The 12,509-nt window shown below is 35.9% G+C and overlaps 1 protein-coding gene and 1 non-coding gene across 2 annotated transcripts; both read right to left on the minus strand.

Annotated features, from left to right (window-relative positions):
• Nucleotides 1–3,934: 3,934 nt before the first annotated feature.
• On the minus strand, nt 3,935–4,053 carry LOC126614107 (5S ribosomal RNA). Its single transcript, XR_007620276.1, has one exon. It is a non-coding gene; the product is annotated as a 5S ribosomal RNA (ribosomal RNA).
• A 338-nt stretch (nt 4,054–4,391) lies between these two features.
• Nucleotides 4,392–9,934, minus strand: LOC126586124 (zeaxanthin epoxidase, chloroplastic). Its single transcript, XM_050250827.1, has 16 exons — nt 9,190–9,934; nt 8,535–8,697; nt 8,096–8,170; nt 7,866–7,966; nt 7,628–7,743; nt 7,291–7,502; nt 7,013–7,104; nt 6,676–6,790; nt 6,472–6,575; nt 6,252–6,297; nt 6,046–6,110; nt 5,866–5,952; nt 5,643–5,697; nt 5,450–5,538; nt 5,220–5,304; nt 4,392–4,687 (listed from the first exon to the last, which is right to left on the minus strand). Exons 1-16 carry the CDS (start codon nt 9,705–9,707, stop codon nt 4,613–4,615), a joined length of 1,998 nt encoding a protein of 665 aa, XP_050106784.1. The 5' UTR covers nt 9,708–9,934; the 3' UTR covers nt 4,392–4,612.
• Nucleotides 9,935–12,509: the final 2,575 nt, after the last annotated feature.

Here is a 12,509-nt window from a genome sequence, read left to right on the forward strand (position 1 = left end):
TGCTCATGAAGACTGGATCTCGATCACTAATGATGGAGTTGGGCATCCCATGCAACTTGAAAATGTGATCAACAAACATTTGAGCAATCATAGAAGCTGAATAAGGATAAGCTACTGCTAAAAAGTATGCATACTTGGACAATCTATCAACTACCACCCAAATTACAGTTTTTCCTTTGCAAGAAGACAAACCAACAATGAAATCCTTAGAAATGTCAGCCCAAATTTTAGTAGGAATAGGCAGTGGCTGAAGTAACCCTGAAGGTGACAGAGTTTCATACTTGTGTTGTTAACATATGGGGCAACTTGCAACCAACTCTTTAATGTTCTTCATGCTCTACCATAAAAATGATCTAGAAATCCTCTTATATGTTTCAAGGAATCCTTCATGGCCTGTAGTAGGACTAGAGTGATGTTCTTAAAAAAAAAATTGTTTTCCAAGAACTATGAGGACTAAGAACAATTCTATGCTTGAACTTTAAAAACCCATTATCCATTTGGTATCTAATATTACTAATTAGATCTTTATCTGAAGAATTAATCAAAACTTGCTAGATTTTTTGCAGTATCCAAGCATCATTCTCCAAATGTCTTTTGAGTTTATCCATCCATTGAGAATATAGATATGAGATTGCCAAACATTCCATAGGATCTAACACATCTAGTTCAGACAATTTCAGATCAAATTGACCTATTGACAATGCATCAGTAGCTAGATTATCACTGCCTTGCTTATATTGGATTTCATAATTGAATCCCATAAGTTTGGATACCTATTTTTTATGAAATGGTGTATTTGCCCTTCCTTGAAGAAAATACTTCAAACTGTGATGATTAGTTTGAATAATGAAATGGGTACCAACCAAGTAACATTGCCATTTGGTAATTACATGAACTATAGCTAACATCTCTTTCTCATAAGCAGACAATTGTTGATTTCTAGGACACAAAGATTTGCTTGTGAAAGCTATAGGTCGACCCTCTTGTTGAAGAACTACTCCAATGCCAAAACCAGAATCATCATTTTCAATTATAAGGGGCTTGCTGAAATCAGTAAAGCAAGTACTTGTGGTTATAACATAGATGTCTTAAGAGTATTAAAAGCCGTTGTAACTTCTTCAGTCCAAAGAAAACTATCCTTCTTAGTTAATGCAATCAATGGACCAATAATTCTCCCAAAGTGTGGTATGAACTTTTTGTAATATCCAATCAATCCAAGAAACCCCATCAAAGCTTTGACAAAATCAGGAATAGGCCATTTTGCAATAGAATCCAATTTGGTAGGGTCAGCAGCTACACCCTCTTTAGACATAATGTGGCCTAAGTATTCTACCTTGTCTTGACCAAAAGAACACTTAGATTTCTTGACAAACAAAGTGTGACTTTATAATGTATAAAAAACTGTCCTCAAATATTGTAAATGAGACTCCCATGAAACACTGTAAACTAAAATGTCATCAAGGAAGACCAATGTGAACTTCCACAAGTATGGCCTGAATATTTCATTCATCAAGCATTGAAATGCTGTAGGTGCATTTGTCAATCCAAATGGCACAACGAAGAATTCATAATGACCATCGTGAGTTCAATGTTGTCTTTTCTATATCCTCTGGATGCATTCTTATTTAGTGATAGCCAGCTCTCAAATCCATCTTTGAAAAGTATTGAGCTCTATACAACTCATCTAACAACTCATCAAAAAGAGGAATTGAGAATTTGTCTTTAACAATGATCAAATTAAGACCCCTGTAGTCCATACACATCCTCTAAGTACCTCATTTTTTCTTTACCAAAATAATAGGTGATGAATAAAGGCTATTACTAATTCTGATAAAACCAGACTGCAACAATTTACTCACACATTTCTCTATTTATGTCTTTTGCACATGTACATATCTATAGGGTCTACAATTATGAGGTTTGCTGCTACTACTTATTAATGGAATTCTGTGTTCATGCATTCTGTGTAGTGGTAAGGTATTTGGGGTAAGAAATAATACCTCATACTCCTACAACAAGGATTGTAATTCATGCTGCTAAGCTTGAGACAAGGTCTGGGGCAGTTAGTTGACAATAGAGTGATCCACATGAGTTGCATCCATGTGATAAAGAAAGGCCCTAATTGTAGTTTCTTGCTGGAGAAGTTTCTGCATTAGCAATGCAGTGATATCCTCAATCTGGTGCAAAAAAAAACCAGGGCTAATAATGCAAAATGTTTTAGAGCCTTTGGAGAATTTCATAAACATTTTGTCAAAATCCCACAGAATTGTTTTGAGAGTTCTCAGCCCTTGCACACCTAGTACAACATCACAACCACCTAATGGTATTGCATATAGATCAGTAATTCAAATAAACTCTTGAATTTTGTCAGAAACTTGACTTAAGGTTCCTTTTGTAGCCATTATTCCTCTATCAGCAATCTTAACATTGAATATATGGTCGATATCCAATGTACCCTTCACTCTTTTCACTAAACTAAGGTCAATAAAATTGTGAGAACTATCAGAGTCAATTAGAATTGTAACTGGGTAGTTTTTTATGAACCCTTGAAATCTCATTGTGTTAATTGTAGGAGGTGCAGGTGTGCCAAAAAAAAGCACAAGCAGTGATCTCAAGCTCTTCTGTTTCAATTACTTGAACATCAATAAGAAGTAGCTGCTTCTTTTCACATGTGTGACCTCTAACATATTTATCTTTGCAGTGAAAACACAATCCATTTTTTCTACAGTGATCAACTTCTTCAAGGGTTAATTTTCTCACATGAGGATTCTTAGGGTGAGTTTCAATGATTGGAGGATTTATGACATTTTGCATAATAGGTGATCTAAAATGAGGTTGAAATGAAGAAGCTTTATGGAGAGATTTCACTTTAAGATCAGATAGCTTAGCATCCACTTACTGGGCAAAAGATGAAGCTTCAAGAACATCCTTTGGTTTCAGCAACTTCACATCATGGCGCAATTCAACCAACCTTCAAACCTCCAATGAAACGAGATTTGAGAAGTGCATGACTTATATCCTTTGTTCGATTAGACAATCTTCGAAAATCCATGATATAATCTTTGAGAGGCCTAGTTTGCCTTAATTTTACCAGATTTTCAGCACAATCTTTAAATTCTGAAGGTTTGAATTCTTGGCACAAAATCTTGGTAAAATCATCCCATATAGGATATTGTGTGAGGCATTTCGCCCATTGGAACCATTGCAGAGCTTCCCCTTCCGTGTGAAACAATGCCAATTTCACTTTTTTTGAATCTTCAATGTTGAAAAAATCGAAGTAATGTTCAGCCTTATAAACCCAACCCAATGGATCATCTATTTCCATAAATCTGGAAAGTCCATCTTCAAGAAAGGTGGTCGATTAGTGTTCTGACCCAAATCTTGGCAATTGAAATTGGGATTAGGGTTCATCCCCTCAGGAAAATTGGGATTCAATGGCGTTGCTTCAGAAAATTCTCCACACGATCCCCTACTGCCTTTTGCTGCAAGTGATTGCAGTTGTAGCTTAATCATATCTTGACTGGTTTTGAGCTCCGTTTTAAGATCGACGATCATGGTTTCAAGATTAGAACCACGGGATTCCATGGCTTTCCTCGAGGCTTGGTGTGTCATACAACGATGAAAGATTGAGTGGATCAAACACTGGCTGATATTAATGTTAAAACCTAGGCTTTACTTCTTCATTATTGTATACAAAACTCACTTGTTATTTCATACAACAATCAATTACACAACAACTTTCATCTTACAGATCTTCCCTATATATTCACTAGTATCTTACTCACCAAGCAACCTTCTAACAGTCTAACAGAATGCACTCAGCAACAATTCCTAACAACATAACCGACTACTAACTAATCTAGCCATCTTGGCTGTACATTTGGACAAACCTGATGATGCCACCTGGCATCATAATAGTCAATAAAGAGGTGGGGGGATGCAATACGAGGACTTCCAAGGAGGTCACCCATCCTAGTACTACTCTCGTCCAAACTCACTTAACTTCAGAATTTTGATGGAATCTGGTGCATATGAGTTGGTATGATTGCATCCATATATGACTGTTAATGGTAAATGCATGTAATGTAACCAAGTTTACCTGGTTTGAACACGTCGCAATTTTCAGCTCATTCCCCTAGCAAGAGCTAGCTAACTCATTAAATGGGCCCTCAATTGGTTGATCAGGATTACGGATGGATGATCTGGGATTAAGAGTAGACTGGGCTGTGGGCTCAGATCGAGGCAAGGATTGTCTTTTTAACAAAAACGATTAGGATTAAATCTTTAATATTTTTTTTTTTTTTTTTTTTTTAACAAAGGAGTACATCTTAATTAGCATTCAGATTGTTTTACAAAAGTAAAAGCTAAACTGGTCCACAACACAAACTTCATGACACCAGTAAAAATTGATATATTCACATTGATCATCAAGTATATAAAGTTCTACATGTCGTACATTATTATTATTATTATTATTTTTTGGGTGGGTAGAATCTGATGGTGTAATGCTATCTACTCTGCAAAACGCAGCATATTCACATTTTGCATTTCCAATGATCTCAATAATGCTGTACAAATTTCATTCTATAAAGTTACCGGCTTCCGCCAATCGTCACGCGGCCTGAAGAACTCCGTCCTTCTCGGCACCCTTCGGAGAAGACTTCATAACTTTAACCCTGAATGCTACCTGCATCATATTACTTGGATGCTAAGAATTCTTTCCAGCAAAGGAAACAGATACAACATCAAGCATGATGTTCCGTGCACTGATCGGAAAATTAAAGCTACCTGCTTAGGGAATTAAACGATTGAACCACAGAAGAAGATGACAACGCTGAACAAAAATGTGACACCATTCGCTTAATATACGATTTGTTTGTTTGTTTTCTTAAAATACTATGGCAGTAGGAAGTTATCTGTGCTTCTAAGTTCCAGCTAGCTCCCAAAGTAAGGTACTTCTATGTTCATGCGGGTTTATTGTCCAAACAAATTTAAGCAAAACCATGTCAGTACGAGAGCTTAGATGAATACTATCACCGCTTTATCTAGTGAGTTTTGTTTTCCTGTCGCTCTGCAAAAATTCATTTGAAACTTCGTTCGCTATTTAATGAACATGTCAGTCCGAAAGCATGCACAACCCAAACACAACTTTAACAAAAATGTCACATGTATTGAGTATGAGATGTGGAGAAAACTACAAGGTAAGGATTGTTTACTACCTTCTGGGAACCAATCTCAATAGCATCGGATGGATGGATACGAGCAGGGAAATTTGGGGGTACTCGGTATCGCTTCTCCTCAATACTGCACATTGAGAAATTAAATTATAGGGGAAATGCAGGAAACAGTTTAGCAAATTGAGTTGCATGCAAAAAAAGAGGAAATCACTTCGTTTTCAACTATTTTGGAAAAAAATAATAATAATAATAATAATAATAATTCTACTTACTCAGCAATCCAGGTACCATGTTCGCTTTGCAAATCAGTCACGTAGAAGGCACCATCCTTGTAGCTGATACGAGCATGCATCTCTGAGACCTATGACGAGAGATACCTCAGCACTCAATCTAGAACACCATAAAAGGAGGAAATAGGTTTGTTTCTGGAGATAAATGTAAAGTGAACAAAACCGGCCAAATCACCTGGGGCGAGCGTATTGTTATTGATGTTCCAGAAGCATCCCCATGCGGTATACTCCTACAATTAAGAGAAAACATCATAAGAATACTCTCTTTTAGAACATCTGACTGAAAACACTCGTGCATTTGAAAATTATACGGTTTTGATGGTTCTGTTATATGCAACAATATAGTTCATGGACAAGTGTGTCTTGTAGGGGAGGACGGGAATGACGGATATGCATACCCAATTATGCAGGATGTTTTCTCATCTTGATTCAAACAAATAAGTTGTGAAGCATCATTGTCTTGCCCACAGGGTATAAGATACCACCTACAAGAACAAAGTGGATATTAACACAAGTACACTGGATTACTAAATTGAGTGAAAATATTTCGTGGACAGAAACATGGATTAAAAACTTACTCTCCGTCAATAGCACGCTCCAGTGCATCATCGTCTTCAAACCATGTTCGCAACTGGTCACTTGCCTTCATAAAATTTTGCCCACACATTAGCAGTTAATTCACAATAAAATCCAACAGGTCAATCGTAGGTTGAAGTAAAGAAATAACAGTTTCCATATCCAATGACTAACACGGTGCTGATTAATAGTACTTTGAATGACATACTTTATCTGAGAGCCTGCATCTGGGGGACCTTCCTTCAAGTTTTGAGCTGCAACAGAACATTTTCAGATTCTTTAGAAAAGTATTGGTTTAAAACACATGAAGATCTATGATCTACGCTTTGACATATTAAAATTGTAATGAGACTTTTAGTTAAAACAAAAAAGATACTGAAATAAGCAAAAGACACAGAAAATTACAAAGCTGTTGATCAAAATTTTACCTGTTACCACCTAAGACCCAACTTAGCATCAGGGGCATTGCCTTATCAATAAAAACTCTCCCACCAACTCTTCCCGGATGTGGTATCCGAAACTTTGTCAAAAACTACAAGGGTATTAAGTCAACATGAGTATGTACGCAACACCTCCGTTCCATCACCAATCATTTCACTGCTATTCAGTATGTACTTAATAAAAGGTCTTACCGACAAAGGACCAAGTCCCACACCCAGATACGCCTTGTAAGTAGAAGCCATTAGAGCAGCCATTCTGGCCATTCCATGAATAATCGCGACCCGTAGTCTTCTAGAATTCTCATAGCTGAAGACAAAGTAAGAAACATAAAAAGTTAAAAAACAGTCCTCAATGAGTAGTTCATCAACTCACCTAAGTCTATACAACAACTACTTAGGTTTCTTCCGTGAACATCATGTATCTATGTTTTCCATTTTAAGAACAATATGATTTCAGATGCATGGGCAACTTCATCAACTTATCTCCATTTACTTTCAGATTATATGGCAAGAAATAGCACAGGGTTACCTTCTTAAAGAAGAATTAATGTCAATAGGAGTTCCCGATTCCCTACTTTTCTGCCATGCTTTATCAAGCTCCATGGCAAGTTGATAACCATCCTGTCATGATGAAATAATAGTGTCAAAGAGTCTTATGACTCTTGAATCGATCACTTCCTCGTCGATAGCCTTGTGTTAGTCCCTAAGAAGCTATGAAGTTTGGATAATCAACGCAGAGATGTCAAAGAATCTTAAGATAGACTAAATTTCACCGGAAAAACTAACATGCCAATAATCAATGCATACCTCAATGGCCATGCATCCCCCTTGACCCATATTTGGCTGCATAGCATGAACAGAATCGCCAAGCAAGGTCACATGACCCTTTCCCCAAGTTAGGATGGGCGTCCTATCATATATGTCACGTCGTAGAATTGCATCTTCCTCTGTGGCAAGTAACAAATCTATCACATTATCACACCAGCCCTCAAATATTTTGAGCAGCCTTTCCTTTTTACCTGCCAAAAAATAGACAAGAACAAATGAATCGTATGCTTGTACTATCATAAAGAGAGAAATCACACGTATATCACCATCTGACGTTTTCAACTACATAAGAAAGGTTGAGGATCTTAATCGATACCATTGGGGCTATCAACACCACCAGGTGCTTCCTTGTGAAACGCATACCACTGCATCTTTCCTGCACCTACATCCGAAGAAACGAAGTATTGCTTGTGCCCCAAAAATACTCGGTACCTTCAAAAGATAAGTTTAAATTTAAGTCTTCACACATGATACAACATTACATATAAGAAGATAATGCAAAGTAAACATGCCAGTATAGCAGCCATAATTGAAAAATAAAAGATGAAACATACCCTACAGAATTAATGTCAGCAGGCACAAAATCTGCGATACCAGTGTAACAAGTATAACCAGAGTAGACAGCGTCCGATAATCCAAACAAGTTTTGCCTCACCTACTCAGAAGAAAAATGTAATTTGATTTCAACTTTATATTTTTACAATGAATATACTCTGCAGATTATGGTCTATCAGTAGACGATATTTCATGTGTGCCCAGAATTATCATCTGAATATTGCAATACCTTTGACCATATACCATCGGCTCCAACCAGAATATCACCTTCAAAACGTTCTCCATTCTCAAGTATCACATTAACCTACAAATATGACAGAGGCATAAGAATCAAATGCCAAACCAGATGAACTACGCTGCCTATACAGTTCAAATACATCGAAATAGCACTAAGAAGCTGCAGATTATATATAGAAACAAACAAAAAGTACAAAACAAGTTCCAAAATTTTTCACATTTCTAAGATGAAAACAATGGTCCATATAAGATTTAACCGATTAGCAGGTAGTACGAGGGGAACTTTAACGAAAAGCTCCCGGTACTATTTACTTTAATGAAAAACCACATTTTTACACTAAAAAGTTAATCATGATGCTATTCACTTTACCCTTTATTTTGTCTTTATCGTTAGCCCTTTTCATTAGTTTTCCTTAGTATGAGATCATTACCTTATCTCCAACATCCTCAAAGTTAACAACATTACTACCATTTATAATAATATTGTCCCCAACAGCACGAGCAAGGATTTGTTGCAAGGTCATTCGGCTTATAACTCTTGTAACTGGAAGCCCTCGTTCCACTGCAGGAGTGAATGTGTCAAACTTGACATACCTGATAATCAACTACTCATCAATACATATGAATGGCTGCATACAGATCAATAATTGCTCCCACTTGCACACACCTCATCTTATAACAATACTACTTGTATGGAATCGTGCAAATTGTGTTGAAAATTGAAATGAACAATTTCTAATTTTTTTGACATATTTTCTTCATCCATTATTTTTCTTGGTATTCATCAATTAAACAAAAAAAATTTATTTTCTTTGACTTCTCATTATCGAGTTCGTAAATTCCCATATTATTTTTGGACTAATACAATCAAAACGAAACAAATTCGGCAATCGATATAAATTTGATCACTTAAAAACACAGAAAAACCAAAAGCAAATACCCATATAACCTAACAGTTTAGGACAACCGCTATCCAGTTATGGAGTCCAATCCAATCCTAGACACCAAACGCGACCTCCATTCAATCAAAACAGATAAAAATTCAAAACAAAAACCCAATTTAGAAAAAAGTCCAAAACAACTTACCAAGTACCAGAAACCCCATCAACGAGGCCATTGATCCTGTCCCCAGTAACACAACCAACCTTCATAATCTCATCAGCAACATCAACATCAATGGCTTCCAACGCCGCCAACGCGTTGCTCTGTATCTGAATAGGACCTCTGTACTGCCCCTCTCCTCTCACAGCGCTCAAATCCTTCTCAAACACCACCACATCAAACCCCTTCTTCTTCGCCGCGAGAGCAAACACCAACCCTCCGATTCCACCGCCGGCAACCAGAATTCTCAGGTTCTTCTTCTGCTGGGCCGGCACGGGTGCACTGGTGGGGGCCTCTGCGGGTGGCGCCGCCTCCGTCACAGCTCTCACCTCAGTCAAACACTTCTTATTGCCAGTTCTTCTTCTGCATCTCAAATGGCAGTTGTAATGAAAATATGGGGAAAATTCAAGTGGGAAGTCTTTGTTGGCGGGAACTGAAAGGTGGGTTCTTGAGAAAACTGCCGCTGATGGGTTCATGGAGTTGCAGAACACAGCGGAAGCCATATCTTTGCGCTCTGAGAAGAAGGAAGAAATAAAGTAAAAAATTGGAATGAAAAGAATGGAAGCTTTGGGCTTTCTTTCTCTGTGGGGAAAGATAACGACTGTGAGTCTGAGGATTTGAGGAGGGAGAAAATATGGAGGGGAGAGAGAGAGAGAGAGAGAGGGAGAGAGAGAGAGAGAGAATGAGTGAGGGAGATACAACCATATAGGTGATTGGCAGCCACTCCCTTTAAAGGCTTGAATTGCCCACCAATCATGGAGATCCTGAAGCCATGCGGCAGTCTCTGGGCGAGACAAACCCCACTTTCTCAAGAGGGAAAAATTAAATATCTTTGTCGAATTGGTGGTGGTGCGGTTTGTTATTTGCTTTCATTATTTGGGAAAAAAGAATATTGTGGTTGGATTTTCAACTTCCGATTTCTTCTGTACTTTGTCTTGATTGTAAAAACTGAAACTTCAGAAAAAAGTGATCGTTGGACTTGAGATTTATGGCAATGTGACCTAAATATCTTAAGAAGTATATGGAATTTACCAACTTATCTTCATTATCTCTCTTTTTTTTCTTATAATTGTACTTCGGATGTGTGATCGATGTTGCAGTACTCTCAAACTTTGAAACTGTACCACGAATTCATAAATTGTGAATTTGAATTACATATTTAACAGCAATCTTCCAAATGATTATGTTTTTTAAATAGGGAACTTTAACGAAAAGCATCCGGTACTGTTCACTTTAACGAAAAACCACATTTTTACACTAAAAAGTCAATCCTGGTACTATTCACTTTACCCTTTATTTTGTCATTATCATTAAAACTCAAAGTTTTCAAGCCATTTTCATTAGTTTTCCTTTTTAAATATTAGTACTAAGGGGGGTCGACGTTATTACATTTTTCAATATTATTATTAAGAAGGGAAGATGTAATACTTTAGTAGAATGAGAGTTTCGAAGGTGGACGCATGGATAGAAATTCAATACCATATTCATTAAGATATTGAACCATATGGGAAATATTTCTCATAAATATAACATATTAAAGTAGAAACCCAACTGATTAGTAATTTAATCTGTCAGTCTACAATATGATCGTAAGAGATTATAGCCGCACATTATTTTTCTTCTCGTATACATTCAGTTTATTTTTACCATCAATTGAATATATTAAATGAAAATAATAAACATAATTAAACAGAAGCATATACAAAAGAAAAAAAAATGTGTAGTTAACATGGTAGCAACAAATGGAAACATGTGGGCAGATTTTAAAAGGTTCATTTAAGTCGAGAACTTGAAAGTGGTAGCAACAACTCAAGTTTGACTCTTAAATAACTGCAAAGGTTATCTTTTTACGTTATCTTAATTTAATTTTATGAGACTATGAATTGAGTACTTGGTTCGTGTAATGAAGATTATGTTTCTATTCTTTCTCGTATATATCGACTTTAGTTACTTAAATAAGTGAAGCATGAGGTGAAGGATTTCTTCTATCATATTAAAACTGGAAAATTCATGTGTCACACCATGACTTTGGACATGCATTGCCCTTTTCTATAGAGACCGTAATTTATGAGGATGAAACATTATGGTGGTGATGACTAAAAATATATATATAATATTCAAGCGGCGGTGTGGTCGCAAAAGCAGAATGATAGCAATACTCTTAAGAGATAATATAATTAAGTGACCTTAAATAAATAATAATCTTAGTAAGGACAAACAAATTTGAGATCTACTTCGAATTTTATAATTTGAGCTAACAGATTGAGTAATCTGAATCATTTATTTGAAATTTTACAACTTTCGTCATCCACTTTGTTAATACATCTGAAAAAATTAACTAATCTCTATCATGAACAGTTCAGATTAAATGATTATTGTGCTCCAGAAATAGGGATGGCCAAAATACTCGTGGTTATGTGTAACTGCCGTTATCTGTCTATTTAAATTTCACAGTTACTGTTATGGATAACAATTTAGATAAATAAACGGTTATGGGTATAACCGTTTACCTTTGAAATTTAAATGGATGATTATGAGTATTAACTGCGGTCATAAACGGGTAACCGTTTACCCATTTATTTTATATATATATAATTAACACACACCATGTTCTTGGTCCAATAATACTTAGCACCTAATAAATTAGCAAGGAATTCATCGGTCATTCTCTCAATAACACTGCTGCAGGAATGATGATTCTCATCCATAAGGAATTCGCCAAATTAATTTAAATTTCTTGCGAGTAACCGTAAAATTGACTGAAATGTCTTCGAAACAATTTTCGAAACCCAATAATACTTAGTAAATATTATATTACCTTCATTGGTAAAAACTAAAAATATTGTCCGTAAACTATTATAATTATTGGAATGGTATAAAGATTTAAAAAATTAAAATACAGAAATGTATGATGAATGTACATATAACGGTGTTTAATTGTCAAAAAAAAAATTATGTTAATTTTTTTTAATTTTCAAGTTGTTAAAAAACATGACGGATGAAAAAGGGGTAATAGTAAAAAAAATAAACAAGTTAAAAAGGGTAAATGGGTAAACGTGTATTAAACGGTTACGGTTAAATTGGTATGGTTAATCGTTTATAAACAATTATGAGTATGAGTATAACCATTTAGACAATTACTTAATATATAAATGGTTATATAGATATGAACATAAACGATTATAGATAAATAATTACAGTTATCGTACGTCGTAACTGCTACCCATCCCTATACAAAAAGCAAGATCCAAAATGATCTGAATTGGGACAAATGAAATGTATGTTGACTGTTGAGGGCGGTGCGG

The sequence above is a fragment of the Malus sylvestris genome, chromosome 2, assembly GCF_916048215.2.
Source record: "Malus sylvestris chromosome 2, drMalSylv7.2, whole genome shotgun sequence".
NCBI classification, from domain to species: domain Eukaryota; kingdom Viridiplantae; phylum Streptophyta; class Magnoliopsida; order Rosales; family Rosaceae; genus Malus; species Malus sylvestris.

Coding starts and splice junctions, on each gene's coding strand:
- LOC126586124 (XM_050250827.1), bottom strand. CDS start 9,707: ATGGCTTCCGCTGTGTTCTGCAACTCCATGAACCCATCAGCGGCAGTT. Junction 7,744..7,865: donor GCTGACATTAATTCTGTAGG/GTATGTTTCATC, acceptor TATCTTTTGAAG/GTACCGAGTATTTTTGGGGC. Junction 5,305..5,449: donor CATGGTACCTGGATTGCTGA/GTAAGTAGAATT, acceptor CTCAATGTGCAG/TATTGAGGAGAAGCGATACC.